This window comes from Bidens hawaiensis, unplaced genomic scaffold (genome assembly GCF_021521415.1).
Source record: "Bidens hawaiensis isolate Kalapana, Puna unplaced genomic scaffold, B.hawaiensis_p1.1 tig00000296_1, whole genome shotgun sequence".
NCBI classification, from domain to species: Eukaryota; Viridiplantae; Streptophyta; class Magnoliopsida; order Asterales; family Asteraceae; genus Bidens; species Bidens hawaiensis.
In genome coordinates this window covers 4689271-4708652 of record NW_027491024.1, presented here as the reverse complement: position 1 = coordinate 4708652, position 19382 = coordinate 4689271, and the positions used below count along the sequence as shown (strand labels likewise).

The 19382-nt window shown below is 36.3% G+C and overlaps 2 protein-coding genes across 2 annotated transcripts; one reads left to right on the top strand and one right to left on the bottom strand.

Moving 5' to 3' along the window:
- Positions 1-1851: 1851 nt before the first annotated feature.
- On the bottom strand, positions 1852-4325 carry LOC143619738 (uncharacterized). The gene is made up of 6 exons (XM_077091599.1): positions 4014-4325; positions 3879-3949; positions 3656-3809; positions 3344-3575; positions 2886-2998; positions 1852-2787 (listed from the first exon to the last, which is right to left on the bottom strand). The coding sequence occupies exons 1-6, from the start codon at positions 4070-4072 to the stop codon at positions 2697-2699; spliced, it is 720 nt and encodes a 239-aa protein (XP_076947714.1). The 5' UTR covers positions 4073-4325; the 3' UTR covers positions 1852-2696.
- A 6670-nt stretch (positions 4326-10995) lies between these two features.
- Positions 10996-11454, top strand: LOC143619289 (uncharacterized). The gene has a single exon (XM_077091255.1). The coding sequence runs from the start codon at positions 10996-10998 to the stop codon at positions 11452-11454; it is 459 nt and encodes a 152-aa protein (XP_076947370.1).
- The last annotated feature ends 7928 nt before the right edge of the window (positions 11455-19382 follow it).

Here is a 19382-nt window from a genome sequence, read left to right as displayed (position 1 = left end):
GAGTTTTAACTACAACCTAGAAAACAGTTGGGCTGGATTTTTTGGACAAACTCCTTATACCAATATGATTGCTCCGATGTACTCCGACCAGCCGGGGAACTTCCAGAATTTTGATAATACCGGTCTTGATGTTCCACAACCGCGATACCAACATTTAACTCCGGTTCCAATGAGCTTGGACCTGCACACGAGTCAACCAGAAAGCTCTCGACAACCAGATGATGATGAAGCCGAAGATCCACCACCAAGACGAGGACGACCACAAAGACATCCTAGACCTGTTGGTTGTGGCACCGGCGGCTGTCTGATCCGCCATCCGCATAGGCATTAGATTATTACTTGTATTGTAAATTTTAAATTAGCTAATGTAATAAATCTTATTTTAACAAATAATATTGTTTTAATAAATAGTATTATTAAAAAAATATCATTCATATATATTTTAAATATACTAGAGTTATAAAAATTAAACAAATGGAGATATGTAAATTATAATGGAGATATGTAAACAAATTAGTTTTATAAAATATATAAATTAACATATGTAAATAGGTATAGTTTTTATAAAATATAAATGGAGATATGTAAATGTGTATTAGGTTGTTTGGTGGGTTTTTTTAAAGTTATAAAATTATAATGTGTGTTAGGGCGTGTGATAGGGTTTTGGTGGGTTTTTTTTATACACAATACTATAACTAACGGAGGTTAAACGGGGTTAAGTTGGTTTGTTCCTAAGCCGCGATTGGCAATGGCGGCTCCCTCTTTTCTTCCTAAGCCTTCATTGCCAAAAGCGGCTCCCTCTCTCTAAGTCAGAAAAGCAAAATAAATTTACTCCTAAGCCGCTATTCCCAATAGCGGCTCAACCATTTCCCTTTTTTTTTTTGACTTTCCCATTTTTCTCTTTTTTTTTCATACACATCATTTTAAAATTTTTTTCCAAAGGATGGAGCCTTATGGGCTTTCAACATGGAAACTTGGCATGACCAATTTGCGTGTTTCATGATTTAAGAAGGGTTTTACCCGTTGGTTTGGTGTTTTCGTTGTAATTTGATTGGGACTCCACGTCTTTTATTTTAATCCTAGCTGTCTACGTATTTCATACGTTTATCTGACATCATTTGTGCACCCATCTTGACGTCATATTTGATTGTGATTTCTTTTTCCGCGCAAACCACTAAATTTAGTTAAGTTAAGAATAAACAAAGTATTGTTGTTTAATAGTAGTGTTTTAACAACCAGAACCAAAATTGAAACTTTGCTTCTACACTAGCAACCCAGGCATAGCTTCTCTTACTGCACCCAAAGTACACTTAATTTGATGATATTGTTTCTTGCATTTCCCACTTCAAGCTCCTTGTACCCACCCACTTGAAAAAAATGCCAAGTGGTTGTTTTAAAAAATAGCAGTGGCTATTTAACATGTGCAATAAACGATTGTAAACCAAGATCCATTGGGTTATATTCCATTAGTTTTATCAACATTCTTTACAAAATTGGAATTTTGCATCAAAAAGATGCTCAGGTAACATCAAACGATTTAAAAGGTAGAATACTAAAATAAGGGCTAGATAAACAAAATCGGTCACTCTAAAAGCTATAAAAAGATGTTCAGGGTATAGCATCAAAAACCTAGCTTGTGAGAGCATATACTAAGATTATTTAAGAAACAGCATCACAGCCTGGGTTTTTAAAACGAGTACTACCAACACTGGAACAGACTATAAACTGAAATCACATGTCTAGTTATCAACACAAATCAACCGAAATTCATTTATCGACCAACTCTTCTGCTTCCTGACGCTTTTTTCAGGTCCAATTTTTTTGCCTTCTCTTCTGCTTTTCTAGCTTCTCTTGCCTGATACACATTAACCCGATTACTTTGAATAGCCGGGAGTTGATCGCCGCTGTCACAAATCGTCAACAAAACAAAACAGTCAAAACCTAAACCGCAGCATATGAGAAATCAAAAACCTAAACAGTCAACAAAATCACGTAAACAAGCCGAACGGATATCAGAACATAAACCAGACTCGGTCCAATCTTAACAGATATCATGAACGAAAACAACAAATCCAGCAATCAGGAATATCAAGAAAAACACAACAAATCTAGCAATCAAAAACCATAAAGAACGACAACAAATTTCTGAAAAAACCTATACAGCAGCACATGAGAAATCAAAAACCTAAACATCAATAAAATCACAGAAACTAGCCAAACAAAAACCGGAACATAAATCATACACTGTCCAATCATATATATCATGAACGACAACAACAAATCTAGCAATCAAATATATTAAGAACAACACTACGAAACTAGCAATAAAAGCCGTCAGGAACGCCAATAACGAGACTACCAAACAGTTATAAGACTTACAGCCACTTAAACCAAAAACCTAAACAGTCAACAAAATCAAAGCAACTAGCCAAGCAAAAATCAGAACAGATATCAGACACCATTCAATCTTAACAGATATCATGATCGAAAACAACAAATCTGGCAACCAAAAATATCAAGAACGACAACACTACAAATCTAGAAATCAAAAACCATCATGAACGACAACAAATCTAGCAATCAGCAAAAAGACTAACAGCCACAAAAATCAAAGACTTAACCTGACAAGTTAAATTTTTTAAAATAAAATCACAAGATAAACATCAACAAATAGAACATTTTTACACTAGTACTCATTATCCATGAGCCAACGACATCATGATGAAAGTTGGGGGTACAAGATCACCACCTGAATGGTCAGCTACGAACAACCCATAAAATGAACCTCTGAAAAAAAATTATGATACATTTAGATTATTTAAACAATACAGCTTACAAGCCTTATACAAATTAACAAACGCTAAAAGTAAACAAAAAAAACTTACTTTGCATTACAGTGAGTCACATATGGATCCAAACTTGAAGGGGGTTCAAAAAGATACAACTCACATCCTTCAACATTTTCCGGCACAACATATGGACGAAGCTCATTCAACATCTATTAAAAAAAAGAAAAAAATATTAAAAAAATTAACATAAAGCACAAAACAATTGTTTAATAGCTGAAATAGCAACAAAAAAAACAATTAAAGAGTTTTATATAAAGTATTTAATAAGGACTTTTAATTATTAACACATACAAGAATGTTAAATTGCAGCTTTTAATTCTGCAGAAACTGTTAGCATGCCATTTAAACTGATACGGTTTTCAGTTATGACAACAAACTGTTATCACAAAATAGAATGTAACAATAATTTACCAAACCTAGAATGCAAATAAACGCATATGTTAATATACATGCAACTAATACTTTGAACTAAAAAAATAAAAGCAATATGTTACCTGATTAGATTTCTTACAGATTGAACTCCATAGATCATCTTCAAACTTTTCTTCCCAAGCGAATAAAATCGACAAAGCCATTCTCTGATTAAACTTGTCAGCAACTTCCTCATTCAACACAGCCCGACGAAAGTGCAAAAACGGGTAACCATTACCAAAAACATTTTCTTGTTCAGCTTCAGGCCACATCATTATTTCCATTGCAGCAATCATGGAGGCCAAACGACTCTTCCTGAAACAATAAATTTAACAAATTTGGTGTTTACTTAATCAAGCATTATAACTTCTTCCAAAAAAAAAGAATTATCTTACATCCGTTCATTTTGCGCCCACCATGCAATCTTTTCAGGAGTACCAGGGTTAACAAGAAAGGGATGTACCGATGGCGGATTTTCTGCAAAGTCATTCATACGGCGCACCCAATAGTTGTGTCGAAGTGCGGAACGGTCTTCTGCCTGCATGTAAGCTGTCGAAACAAAAAAACTGAGTAAAATTAAAATAAAAATTGGAGAAAGGATTCAATCATAATGCATACCCTTATATGTTGTCACATTCCCCATAGCAAGAGTCATATCATGAATTTTATCGTCAAAGAAAGTGTTTATCCTGTAAAAATAACATGTTAAATCAATACCTATTCAAACATGTGTGCACGATAAACAGTACTTACTCTTCAAAGATGGAATCAGTATTGACTTCACGTCTCATTTCTGAAATTGTATACATCATTATCAATATTGTTAGTTTTTAACATATACCTTCAAACACATGATTAACAATATAAAATTTACAGACACATAAATCACAGCATGATCAGACACAAATAAAATACAAGAGTCACTTAGCAAAACTAAACAAATATGTGTGTATAAAGTAAACTGCTCTAAGCAAAACACAAACCATTCACATAACAAATGCATCAGTCTAACTTAAACATAAATACAACAAAAAAGAGTAAATAACTCATCCAGTGCTCATAAACACAAATGATGTGGTCCAAATTATACATATTCTTATATTAATATTTCCTACACTTTTAATTGGTTTCGAGCTAGTTTTTTATTGAATAATATTTCTATTTGGCTCACATATGAGTTTTTAAATGTTTAAAATAACGAGCTAAAATGAAATAGTTTTATTATGCTTGAGACCAACTAGTTAATAATACTATTGATCACACTTAAATATAACATGAGCCGTATGCTAAAGTTTTATATGATATAAGAAAATAAAGCATAATAGAAAAGAGAATGGAAAGACCCCAACCCAAATGTATATAATCTCGTATGATTCAAATTCCACGAATTATAATTAATTCATTCTTTTAATATGTTTATGTGAAGGATAAAAAGGCCTAAGGGAGAAAAATAAACAAGAGCATAACATATCAGTGGGTCTTGGGCCGAAGAATTACCTTGGACAAAAAGAAATATGTGGTTGTAAATTGGGTGAAAGTATTAACTCGGTGTCAAGAAAGCAGCATCAAACATTCTTTGGTCAGGAATATTTTGGGAGGTCACGTATTATTTTATATACATTCTCTGGTGCACAACTGGAAGTCTTGGACAAGAAGGTTATTATTGGTGTTTCTTTTCTTTATGTTTATGTTTAGTTTGGAGTTTGGATCAGACATGAATATGTTTAATACTTTTATGTCTTTGTTTATTATTATTGATATGAGTAGCTAAACCTGTTAGAACTACCTAGGTTTGGTTAATTGAAGATGTTTTGACGAATGTTTTGGGTTGAGTAACGAACATATAATTGATTTTCTAGTGTCAACTTCATATTATTATGATTTTATTCTATGATTGCTATTGAGTTGTTCAATGTTATATTAATAAAACCCCGTGTGATTTTATCTTTACATGAATTAGTTTCGTGTTTTGTTTAGGATTGCATGTTAGACTAATTACTTGGTGTTTTTGGTTGTTTGTGGTAGACGTCACCATAGGGTTTATTTGGTTAAAGTTGTTCATATCAATGGTTCATCTCCTTTTAGTTGGACCAAGATATTAGGAGTTGGTTTATCTCTTTGGTCTATTCGATTTAGTTTGTCGTTACGAGACCACGTGCGGTTTTCTAGCTGTTGTCTAGTTAGATTATCATTTGAACCCGGTTTTATGTGTTCGTTGTCACCCGAGCGTCGTTGATAGTCGTCAAGATACCTTACCTGGGTGGTTCACCTTCATCATATTTGAGAGCTCCGTTAGTGCCGTTAAGTCTTGTTAAATTTTCAGTTAGTATCGTTAAGTTAAGTTAGTTTAAATTAATTAAATTAAAATATAAAAAAATAATAAAATCAATTAAATATTTTTAGGTAGGACTTGGATTGGGGTTTATAATCTGAGCCGTTCTCACGTGTCTTCGAGTTCGATATCTGGACTTTCCTGATCTTTGTTATACGCGACTGGTACACTTGTCGTTTGTGTGAACTAGGATAGATTGTTTGGTTTTTAAAGCTTAGTTGCGATTCGTGTTTAATTTTTATATATATTTTCGCACATCAAGTTTTTGGCGCCGTTGCTGGGGACACGGTTTGAGGCGATTAGAGAACGACCCTAGTTTGGGGACTTACCTGTTTTCTTTTTACTTGTTTATTTGCTTTTATTTGTTTTTAGTTTACTTTTAGCTGAGTTAATTTTAGTTTTTCTTTATAGTCGTATGCGTCATACCCGCTCACAAGGACTTCCGAAGCTTGAAACGTCTGACGATACCGAGAAAGTCCAGCCCGAGAGAAAGCGTTCTGTTTCACCGACAGGTTCCGATTCCTCTTCTTCTGTTTCTTCCACTTCTTTTAGGGATAGGAACGTGGGTGACCAACCGCCTAGGAGAGAAGTAGCTGACTATGGTAGGCCGACAACGAATCCTCATTCAAGCATCACCTTACCGAATGGTGCCGCCGCTGGCAACTGGTCCATTCCTGCCCATGTCATGCAACTCATCAAAACCGCAATCCAATTCGAAGGGCTAGAGAGCGAAGATCCTTCAAACCACATCGACATGTTTGTTCAAATCTGCAAAAACTTTCAATATCGGCAACATGAACGATGAAGCCATCTATCTCCGTCTTTTTCCCTTCTCACTTTCCGACAAAGCCTACAAATGGCTGAAGTCACTACCTGTGGGATCCATCACCACTTGGGCGGGCCTTCAAGAGAAATTCATGACCAAATTCTTTCCGCCATCATAATCCGCTCGACTCCGTGAGGAGATATGTTCCTTCCGCATGAGGTCCGACGAGTCTTTCGGGGAAGTTTGGGAAAGATTCAGGGACCTCCTTCTTTGTTGTCCTCACCACGGTTTAGACAAGTGGATGCTCATCGAGAAATTCTACAATGGAGTCACACAGCACATGAGAGAGATGCTGAACCAAACTGCTAACGGGAACCTACTTAAGAATAAAGATCCTGATGAGTGTGTTGTCCTTTTTGATGATTTAGCAGCAAGCTATGAGGGGCATGGGGGCAGAAATTCTTCCACGTCATCGAAAGGAGTACTTCAGGTCGATTCGAACACTAGCATGTAGGCGCAGATTGATGCTTTGAATAAACTCGTTAGAGATCTTACCGTTAAGAGCGTCGCGAAGTGTGAGGTTTGTCAAGGGGGTCACGACACCATTGAGTGTCTTGTTAAGTCGGGTAGCAACCAGGAGGAAGTTGACTTCGTCAACAACCCCTTGAGATATCAAAACCCCGCCTTCGGCGGGAACACTGGCTGGAGAAATCAGAATAACTATCGAGGGGGACAAGCCAGTGGCTACCAAGCCCAATACCAAAACCAGCGTCGAGAGAATCTATTCGGGCAGAGGAGTTCAAGTCAGGAGAGTTCGGAACAAGTGGGGAGAGAGGAGAAGAAAGCCTCACTAGAGGAGATGATAGCTGAGCTGTTGAAGCGATATAGAGGAACCGAGTGACAAATGAGGCGAAATTTGCGGAACACGATGCTATGTTGAAGAACCAAGCCATGTCTCTAGCTAATCTTGAACGTCACGTCGGAGAGATTGCTAGCCAATTATCCGAGAGAGCACCAGGTTCACTACCTAGTAATACTGAGAAAAATCCGAGAGGGTTCGCCAAAGCGGTGACTACTAGAAGCGGTGCTAGAAGAGAAATAGAGGCTGGACCTTCGAGAGTTGTCACACCCGCGGTTGATGATGAAGAGCAGGTGGACGAGGAGATCCAGATGGAGCCTCCTCCGGTCGAGGTACACCAGCAGACTATTCCAGCGAGTACGAAGCCGGCCGATAAACCGTCATCATCATCAAACCCACCTCTGAGAGTCTATAAACCCAAATTGCCTTATCCTGGGAGACTCCGATCGGACAGAGACGAGGAGCAAAACTCCAAGTTCCTTGAACTTCTCAAACAGCTTCACCTGAACATTCCTTTCCTTGAGGCGCTCACTCAGATGCCCAAATATGCCAAATTCCTCAAAGACATTCTTTCTAATAAGGAGAAGCTAGCTGAGGTCTCTTCTATTCCGTTGAGTGCTGGGTGCTCTGCAGTGTTGCAGAGCAAGTTTCCTGAAAAGATGGCCGATCCTGGGAGTTTCACGATTCCCTGCATTTTAGGCGACGATACGGTTCGACATGCATTGGCCGACCTTGGGGCCAGCATCAATCTTATGCCGTATTCTGTTTTCAGTAAGTTGGGTCTTGGCGAACCGAGGCCAACCCGAATGAGTATCCAGCTTGATGATCGTTCCGTGAAATACCCGCGAGGGGTGGTCGAGAACATGCTCGTTCGTATCGACAAGTTCATCTTCCCGGTGGACTTTTTCGTTCTGGATATGAATGAGGATGATAGTGTCCCGCTCATTTTAGGCCGACCATTCCTTGTTACCGCACAGGCGTTGATCGACGTCCGTGAGGGAAAATTAATTCTAAAAGTTGGGGATGATAACGTTACCTTTGACGTAAGACAGTCACTCAAACACCCCAAATCGGCGGACGGCTCCCTGTATTTCGTTGACACCATCGTATCTCATGTGTGGGAGTTTTTCACTGACATCTGTAGAGGACCTTCCTTGGACCCACAGATTCTCGATTGGGAGATTTCAGAGGTCGAGATGGTTGCCATGACCGCTCCACCATTGATGGATGACACCGTGTCACCACCCTTAGATTCAGAGTCAGCTGTTGAAATCGTGCGAGACGATCCGAGAGACCGACCTTCCGTTGAGAGCCCTCCTCCTTCCTTAGAACTTAAGGATCTACCCGATCATTTGGAGTATGCATTTCTGGATGAGGAGAGGAAGTTACCCGTCATCATCGCGTCTGCCTTAACGGAGGTCGAGAAGTTGAAGTTGTTGAAGGTGCTGAAAGCGCATAAGGAGGCGATAGCATGGAAGGTTATCGACATCAAAGGGATTAATCCCTCGTTCTGCACTCATAAAATCCTCATGGAGGATAATTTTAAATCCGTCGTTCAGCCTCAACGGAAGCTTAATTCGAAAATGCTAGAGATTGTTAAGAAAGAAATCATTAAACTCCTTGATGCGGGAATTATTTTTCCCATCTCTGATAGCGCCTGGGTGAGTCCGGTCCAAGTGGTTCCCAAGAAGGGTGGCATGACTGTTGTCACCAATGAATGGAACGAGCTTATTCCCACTAGGACCGTGACCGGTTGGAGAGTCTGCATCGACTACCGCAGACTGAACGATGCCACTAGGAAAGATCATTTTCCTCCTCTACCCTTCATTGATCAGATGCTTGAGCGTTTGGCGGGTCAACAATACTACTGTTTTCTGGATGGTTTCTCCGGGTATTTCCAAATCCCAATCTCTCCCGATGATCAGGAGAAAACCATAGTCATCTGCCCCTGCGGCACGTTTTCTTATAAACGCATGCCCTTTGGACTCTGTAACGCTCCAGCTACTTTCCAGCGATGTATGGTGGCGATCTTTCACGACATGATCGAGGATTCCATGGAGGTCTTCATGGACGATTTTTCTGTCTTCGGGAATTCTTTCGATCATTGTCTTTCCAACTTTGATAGGATGATGGCTCGTTACGTAGACACCTACCTAATCCTCAATTGAGAGAAATGTCACTTCATGGTATATGAGGGGATCGTTCTAGGACATAGGATCTCGAGTGCGGGGATCGAGGTCGATCGAGCTAAAATTGAAACCATTTCAAATCTTCCCCCGCCCACTTCTGTGAGATCCATCCGTAGCTTCTTAGGTAATGCTGGTTTCTATCGCCGGTTCATTAAAGATTTCTCGAAAATCGCGAGACCAATGACCAAGCTACTAGAGAAAGACACTCCATTTGTCTTCTCTGAACAGTGTATCGAGGCGTTTTATCTTCTAAAAGACAAACTCGTTAACGCCCCGAACATGATTGCTCCCGACTGGTCTGTGCCATTCGAATTGATGTGTGACGCGAGCGACTATGTCGTATGAGCAGTGCTTGGACAACGGAAGGAGAAGCACTTCCACCTGATCTACTATGCTAGCCGGACCCTAAACAGTGCTCAAGAGAATTACACTACCACAGAGAAAGAGTTATTAGCTGTAGTGTTTGCGTTCGATAAGTTTAGGTCCTATCTTGTTCTGTTAAAAACAGTCGTCTACACGGATCATGCTGCCATTCGTTATCTTTTTAACTAGCAGGATGCTAAGCCTCGTCTTATCCGATGGATCCTACTGCTTCAAGAGTTTGATATAGAAATCCGTGATAAAAGGGGGGCTGAAAATGTAGCGGCCGATCACTTGTCACGTCTTGAGAGAGCCGAGATTGGAGATGCTGGGCTCAACATCAATGACCATTTCCCGATAGAGAATCTTATGTTTGTCAGAGCCCAGGATGACGGCTACCCGTGGTTTGCCGATATAGCGAACTTCCTTGTCGATGGTTCCCTCCCTAAGAGGATGTCTCACCAGCAAAAGAAGAAATTCTTTGCTGACGTAAAGTTCTACATATGGGACGACCCATTTCTTTTTCGTATAGGTGCTGATCATCTAGTGAGGAGATGCGTAGATGTTGAAGAGGGGTGGCGAATTTTGAGCCACTGTCATGAGGGACCGACAGGAGGTCACCATGGTGTTGTTCTTACTTCTAAGAAGGTCTTCGATTCAGGATTCTATTGGCCTTCGATTTTCAAAGATGCTCACGCGTTCATTAAAAGCTGTGACCGATGCCAGCGTGTTGGTAACATCTCATCCCGAAATGAAATGCCCCAAAATGCAATTCATGTTTGCGAGATTTTTGATATTTGGGGTATTGATTTTATGGGCCAGTTTCCGTCGTCTAGAGGGAACAAATACATACTCGTGGCAGTTGATTACGTCTCCAAGTGGTTCGAGGCCAGAGTCTTGCCCACTAGCGACGCCCGAGTTGTAGTGAGATTTCTGAGAAATATTTTCTCTCGTTTTGGTGTACCGAAAGCTTTAATCAGCAATCAAGGTACTCACTTCTGCAACGCGCAGATGGAGAAGGCGTTGCAACGCTATGGGGTCACCATCGGCTTGCGACTGCCTACCACCCACAGACCAGTGGGCAGGTGGAAGTGAGTAACCGGAGCATTAAACGCATTCTTGAGAAGACGGTTGGGCTAAACCGAAAGGACTGGTCCGAAAAATTAGATGATGCTTTGTGGGCTTTCCGTACAGCGTACAAAACTCCGACCGGTTCCACACCGTTTCGGATGATTTATGGGAATGCCTGTCATCTGCCTGTTGAGTTGGAGCATTGTGCTTCTCGGGCGCTTCAAACAGTTAACCTTGATCTTTCGACTGCTGGAGATAACCGTTTCCATCAGATACATGAGTTAGAGGAACTCCGCGATCATGCCTATGCACATTCGTATAATTATAAGCTGAAGACCAAAGAGCTACATGATAGGAAGTTGAGAAATGATAAACAGTTTAAGTGTGGGGACGACGTACTCTTGTTTAATTCCCGACTCAAATTATTTTCGGGAAAGCTTAAGTCCCGATGGTATGGACCGTACACAGTTAAGGAAGTCTTCCCATATGGAACGATCGAAGTTGAAGACAAGAATGGAAGCTTCAAAGTTAATGGTCACCGTCTGAAGCACTACATTGGTGAGAAGGCAAGCATGGAGGAAGGCGAGGTTTTGCACCTTACAGCATTTTTGGGTTAGAAGTGAGAGAGGGGTCAGGCTGAGGACCCGTTAAACCAAGCGCTCTCGGGAGGCAGCCCGAGTCTTTATTTAACTGTTTTTATTTTTTTTGTTACTAAGGATCCTCCCAATTGAAGCCGCACGTACTCAATCTCCATTCGAGCAGCTGATTTTGAGTGTATTCTGTTTGTCTTTTCATTTATAAACAAAAAATAAAATAAATAAAAAATAAAAATAATAACAAAAAAAATATAAAAACAAAATTCAAAAAAATTAAAAAATTATAAAAATACAAAAACATGTTTATTACTTATCTTTGTTTTAGTTGTGTACGCCGCTACATGCGAGCGATTTTGCTCAGTATATGTTACATCTTTTCGCATGATAGCTCTGGATGGCGTTTTGGAACTGGTTCTCCCGAGGTTGCGACCGTGAATGAAATGCTATACGGTCGTTCGATTGATACACAGCTGGTGAAGATTCTGCATATAAACCAGGGGAGTAACCCGTTCTCTGTTTTATTCTTGAAAATTTTAAGTTTTATTTTTAATTTTATTTTATTTCTTTTCCTTGTTCTCATCGAGGACGATTTCATTCTAAGTGTGGGGATGGAAATTTATTTTACTTAGTTGTAAAAAAAAATTGTTTTGTTCTTTCGCTGAAAATTATGTTGGCTACTTAAGTTCGAGGGACATATACTTGTATATGTTTGGTCCTGTTATCCACCTATAGACATACGGGATAGCCATTGAGCCGAAAACTGAAAGTGGCTGGGGCGACTGAATTTGAAAAAAAAAATTAATAATAATAAAATAATAAAATAATAAAAAAATTTAAAAAAAAAGTTTTAAAGAAAAAAAATGTCCATTGAAAATTGTTTTTGTTCTACGTTAAGCAGAAAATGATATTATTACCAATGTGCTAACGAACTCTCGGAACTTTTGAAATATATAATATAATAATAAAAGAAGGGATGGTTTGCATATCTGATTTGGGATGTGTCGGTAGGCCCAACTAGATTTGATAGTCCTCTTTAGCAGTTTTTATATATAAAATAATTTGAAAAACGGTGAAACCGAATTTCGATGCTTAGGGAGGATTACCATAATCTGAAAACTTTGAGATGGTTATACTTAAATGCACTCAAAACCAGCACACACCACATGTCCATCTTTTTACGAGCTTAGAAATAGTTATATATTTTAGGGTGATATAAAAGATTGAAAAAAAAGAGAAAAAGAAAAGAAATATGTATTGAAGTTATCTATGTTTATTCTCAAAAGTTTTTCAAGAAAAGCAAATGCTTGTGAAGAAAGTTATGTATTGTAAAATGCCAAAGAAGCATTCTTTAAAGTTAGTAAAAGAGGCCAAAGATGCACATACTAGACGAGACTTAGAGTTTACGTGTTACCAAGGGGATAGTGACTCTGAGGATACACTATTGGGGCTCGAAGGTTTTTAGTCAATAAATAAAAATTAGGAATTTATAGGACAAAGTCCAATAATATTTAGGAATAGCTCGTACGACCTCCACATGACCATTCATCCATCAAAATTTCACCGAGTGCATCTAATTAGTATCATCAACGAGTCCTTGGCTTATGGTGATTTGTCGAGCCAGTTTGCTTCGACTCTAGTTCTTCTAGCTCTCTTTGTCTAAGATAGGGTAGGTGTAGCCTTGATTTTTTTGACTTAAAATGCTTAATGCAAAGGGGGCTTGATTGGTTAGTGGCTGGGTTTAAGTGGACAACAATATCGGCAATCACGGTCAATATGTCGAGCTGTTTCTATTGTTTTAATAATATTAAATAATCTGAGAGTTTGTTGTTTTCACTTGGTTATGATCCTGTGTAGATTTATTTTTCAGAGACGAAAAAAGTTTAAGTGTGGGGATATTTGATGTGGTCCAAATTATACATATTCTTATATTAATATTTCCTACACTTTTAATTGGTTTCGAGCTAGTTTTTTATTGAATAATATTTCTATTTGGCTCACATATGAGTTTTTAAATGTTTAAAATAACGAGCTAAAATGAAATAGTTTTATTATGCTTGAGACCAACTAGTTAATAATACTGTTGATCACACTTAAATATAACATGAGCCATATGCTAAAGTTTTATATGATATAAGAAAATAAAGCATAATAGAAAAAAGAATGGAAAGACCCCAACCCAAATGTATATAATCTCGTATGATTCAAATTCCACGAATTATAATTAATTCATTCTTTTAATATGTTTATGTGAAGGATAAAATGGCCTAAGGGAGAAAAATAAACAAGAGCATAACATATCAGTGGGTCTTGGGCCGAAGAATTACCTTGGACAAAAAGAAATATACCTAATATTATATATGTGGGGTTCGAAGGTCAGCGCACTGGGAGTTCTCACAACAATCATATTATTATTATTATCTTGGCGGTTGTAATTGGGTGAAAGGATTAACTCGGTGTCAAGAAAGCAGCATCAAACATTCTTTGGTCAGGAATATTTTGGGAGGTCACGTATTATTTTATATACATTCTCTGGTGCACAACTGGAAGTCTTGGACAAGAAGGTTATTATTGGTGTTTCTTTTCTTTATGTTTATGTTTAGTTTGGAGTTTGGATCAGACATTAATATGTTTAATACTTTTATGTCTTTGTTTATTATTATTGATATGAGTAGCTAAACCTGTTAGAACTACCTAGGTTTAGTTAATTGAAGATGTTTTGACGAATGTTTTGGGTTGAGTAACGAACATATAATTGATTTTCTAGTGTCAACTTCATATTATTATGATTTTATTCTATGATTGCTATTGAGTTGTTCAATGTTATATTAATAAAACCCCGTGTGATTTTATCTTTACATAAATTAGTTTCGTGTTTTGTTTAGGATTGCACGTTAGACTAATTACTTGGTGTTTTTGGTTGTTTGTGGTAGACGTCACCATAGGGTTTGTTTGATTAAAGTTGTTCATATCAATGATTCATCTTCTTTTAGTTGGACCAAGACATTAGGAGTTGGTTTATCTCTTTGGTCTATTCGATTAAGTTTGCCGTTACGAGACCACGTGCGGTTTTCTAGCCGTTGATTAGGTTCATTTGTAAGCCGAATTATTTAATCTTTAATATTTAATTACCCCTTATTCCCTAGGTTTGTTACGATTAAGAACTTTAGAGGAATTTGTGATTTTGATACTGACCAAGTAATAAATCAATTGGGTACTTAGAAAATCAACCGTACTTTATATTCTTTCTAGACGTTTTTAGGGGTTTTTAGTAAAACTGACCATGGGGACCTATTTTCCCCTACTATTGTCTAGTTAGATTATCATTTGAACCCGGTTTTATGTGTTCGTTGTCACCCGAGCGTCGTTGATAGTCGTCAAGATACCTTACCTGGGTGGTTCACCTTCATCATATTTGAGAGCTCCGTTAGTGCCGTTAAGTCTTGTTAAATTTCAGTTAGTATCGTTAAGTTAAGTTAGTTTAAATTAATTAAAATAAAATATAAAAAAATAATAAAATCAATTAAATATTTTTAGGTAGGACTTGGATTGGGGTTTATAATCTGAGCCGTTCTCACGTGTCTTCGAGTTCGATATCCGGACTTTCCTGATCTTTGCTATACGCGACTGGTACACTTGTCGTTTGTGTGAACTAGGATAGATTGTTTGGTTTTTAAAGCTTAGTTGCGATTCTTATTTTATTTTTTTATATATTTTCGCACATCAACAAATTAACAGCAGATAAAATCAAAACCAAAACAGACAACTTAATTAGAAGAAACAGAAGTCAAAGTCAACAAAAACCTAAAAATAACGAATCTAGCACAGAGAAAATGAAATTAACAACATATGAAATCAAAACCTAAACAGTAACTTAATAACAACAAATAGAATATAACAAGACAGAAAATAACTAATCAAGCTCTCAGGAAATCAAATTAACAGCAATTGAAATCAATACCTAAATAACTAATCCAGCACTCGGAAAATGAAATTAACAGTCAACTATTTAACAACAAATAGAACAATAAATGATAACAACACAAACTGAACCAGCTAGTTAAACTCAACAATAACCTGAATATAACTAACTAATCTAGCACTCGAAATATCAAATTAATAGCAAACGAAATCAAAACATTTAACAACAAATGTTTAAAGCACAAATTGAATTAACAGTTAAACTCAACAATAACCTGAATATAACTAACTAATCTAGCACTCAAAATATCAAAATAATAGCAAATGAAATCAAAACCTAAACAGTTAACTTAATAACAAATAAACTGCCATGAATTAATAACGCAAATTAACCTAGCATAAATCGTAAGCTAAAGCTAAAGCTAAACCTAATAATTTTGATCAGACGCAACTGCGATCATACCTGAAGTGATGTTGAAGTTGAAATGAAATTCGTTAGAGATGTTTGTTTTGTGATGAAGAGAAAACAAAATAATGGCGCCCAAACTCATTCTGTTAGAAAATATAACCTTCTAGTCCCTAAAGTTAAAACCAAGTTACACTTTAGTCCCTTAAGTATGAATCAAATTCAAAAACGATATGGAAATTCTATAAAATAAATAAGAGATAAAAAGAATACCAATTTCGAGGCCAAATGGGTCGGGATACAATGTGTATGAGATGGAGAGAATGAAGAGAAAGAGCATAAAACACTGTGGTAGTGTGCTGGGGTTTCTGACCCTAAAAGAAGGATTTGATAACATGATTAGAAATAACATTGATAGGATTATCAGGAACAACATTGAGAGACTGATGAGAGGAGATAAAAGGATTTGACTGACGGCTGAGGTAACACAAACACCACACATACATACATACATCGTAAATATATACTCACATATTCTAACCCTAACTCGGCCCAGGCCCAGGCCCATTATAAACCCCACTATCCGACTTCCTAGTTCCTACTAATAATAATAATACTTTTTTTTACCTCAATAAATTATTTATTTTTTAATTAGTTAACACTGCATTCTCGGGTTTAAAATACAAGGAAAAGAAATGATAAGATTGGATAAAGGAAGAAAGGAAAAGAAATTATATACTTAAAAGACATTCTCAAGTTACAATAAAAGAAAAGAAAAGAAAGTGTTTATTACATTATTGAGTTATATTGGAAGGAAAAGATAGGAAAAAAAATTGTAACTTTACAATTATATTCTCATAGCAACATAAAAAAGAGAATTAAAATAGGGTAAATTGGTAATATGGTAATGGGATATAAACTTTTCTTCACAATCCGACCATATTTGGCAGGAAAGTTTTGAAGGAAAAAAGGCTTAACTTTTCCTTCCATTCTCTTTCTTTTCTTTTAATGAAAAAACTCAAGAATGAAAAAACAAAAATTTCCTTATCTTTTCTTTTCCAATCCCTTCAATAAAAAACTCAAGAATGCAGTGTAAGTGAAGAATATCATATGAATGTTTAATTTTCATTTGTGTTTCTTTTTTTTTTACTCCGATTTGTGCATGATGTATATGGTCAAGAAGTAAGATTATTATTATTATTATTATTAGTATTATTATTATTATTATTATTTAACTAGATTTTTAATAGATTTATATTTGTCGTTGATTTTAACTTTACATGTAGCTTTGTTTGCTTCATTGGGTTGCTATTCAAGCTAACGTGAACACCATAAGCTCATAGATACGCTCAAACATCTAGGATTCCTTATGAGAACTAGAATTACACTTGAATATGCGTTTCAAATCATAGCATGACGCTCTCTGTTTTAACTATTATGAAAACACTCTGAGTTGATTGGTGTTAAACTTTTTTTTAATCACCCATGAATTATAAGATTATACCAAATAAACAATATCTATAACCACTTGAGATTATGTGATGACGTTATTTTTTTATGCGAGTTGGTTTTATTAAATTTCAAAGCCTAGAATAAATATTACCTAAGAAAATAATTTTTTTGGTACAAAACGAGTCAAGATGACTGGCATTGTAGTTGCACCGGTTAGGAAGCAAGCAACTTAGACAGGAATAGACAAAGACATATATATGTTATTTTAAGCAAAGATGCTTAGCATAACAAAATTTGATCTCTTTCTAAACTTTAACAAGACCAGTCCCACTCAATAACAACTGATTTTATCAATGTTAAATATATTGTCAAAACTTTACATGTAGCTTTGTTTGCTTCATTGGGTTAACTCATTACTTGACTCATCTCTATAGGTTCCTAACATGAGTTATCAAAGTTTTCTTATTCACCAATAACTCGTCATGCATGCATGTATTTTTCCTTGAATTTTCTAAATTTTGTTTTTTTCTAGCATATTTCAAATGAAACACATAACCTATTATATATAAAGGAGTTAAGGGTAACTAAAAAGTCTTACTTAATTAGAAATTTAGTATTCTAATAAAACTAATCAATTGTTATAAAAAAAAACCTCTAATCAAGAGTTTCATGACCGTATAAAGAATTTAATATTAATAATCCAATTAATCTCTATTCACATTTCACCATACGATAATTTTTCAACATTTTCTTACTACCCTCCTTTTTGTTATTATGTGGTGCTTCACGACCATATCACATTATCACATATACTAGACCCCCATTTACATTCATTGCTGGTCCAACTCCATATAGATATAGATGTAAGCTTTATAATAGCAAATAATCATATGATTGATTAAATACCTGAAAATAGTTAAACACGTCAAAAGTCAACCATAACCTAAGTAGCTTGATGGGTTTAGTTGCTCATGACAACTAACGATGAAAAGAATTCCAAATTTGTAGCAAAATTCGTGTTACAAGTTATGAGAATGAAGAACCACAATTTAAATAAGACCCAAGGCCCAATAGCATAACATAGATATCTTAATGTGTCATAGATATCTTAATTACAATTTTAATGTGTCAAATAAAATATTTTAAGAAAAACTTACGTATAATAATATTATTTAAAAATGGCTATTTCCATATTAATAATGGTAAACTATTGTCAACTAAATTAATAATCGAAACGGTTATGATATGCAAGTCAAAGTATGAAGGAGGGAAAAATAGGTTTGGTTGAAACACGTTGAGAAGAAATGAGATGAGTTAAAGTACTTTTTAACTAAATGGGTGTTTGAGATTGCTTATTTTAGCATACTTATAATTTATTAACTTTTTGAAAAGTTGAAAGATGTTTGGGATTATTGTATGTGAAAGGAAATATTGATTAAGTCACAATATTATAACTCATATAAGTCATAACTTTTCTCAAAAGTTATAAGGAGGTAAAATAAGGAATCCCAAACACCCTCCTTAATAATAACCAAAATTATGTTGTATATTTGTATCAATCTACAAGGTTTAATTTTGTACTTTAAATGAAAAAATAATGTTAACTTGATATTCGGCTGGGTGAAGTCATCCACATTTCATTGCACGATATCTCTCAATAGAGTCCCTAAAATCGTATAAACTTCCATGAAAACTCGTTGAAGCTTAAGTAAATTGTCGCAAAAAAAATAATTTACAAGGTTTAATTTTGTACTTTAAATGAAAAAATAATGTTAACTTGATATTCGGCTGGGTGAAGTCATCCACATTTCATTGCACGATATCTCTCAATAGAGTCCCTAAAATCGTATAAACTTCCATGAAAACTCGTTGAAGCTTAAGTAAATTGTCGCAAAAAAAAATTGATCGGGTAAGTTGGCGTGGATCGTGAGTTGTAATGCTCGCACTCGTCTAGGTTTATCGGTTTCTTTTCTGCTGAGAGCATCGGCCACTACATTGGCCTTGCCAGGGTGGTACTTGATGGCACAATCATAATCCTTAAGCAGCTCGACCCAACGACGCTGTCGCATGTTCAGCTACTTCTGATTGTAGATATGTTGGAGACTCTTATGGTCGGTGTAAATGGTAAACTTGGTACCGTACAAGTAATGCCTCCATATCTTAAGAGCAAACA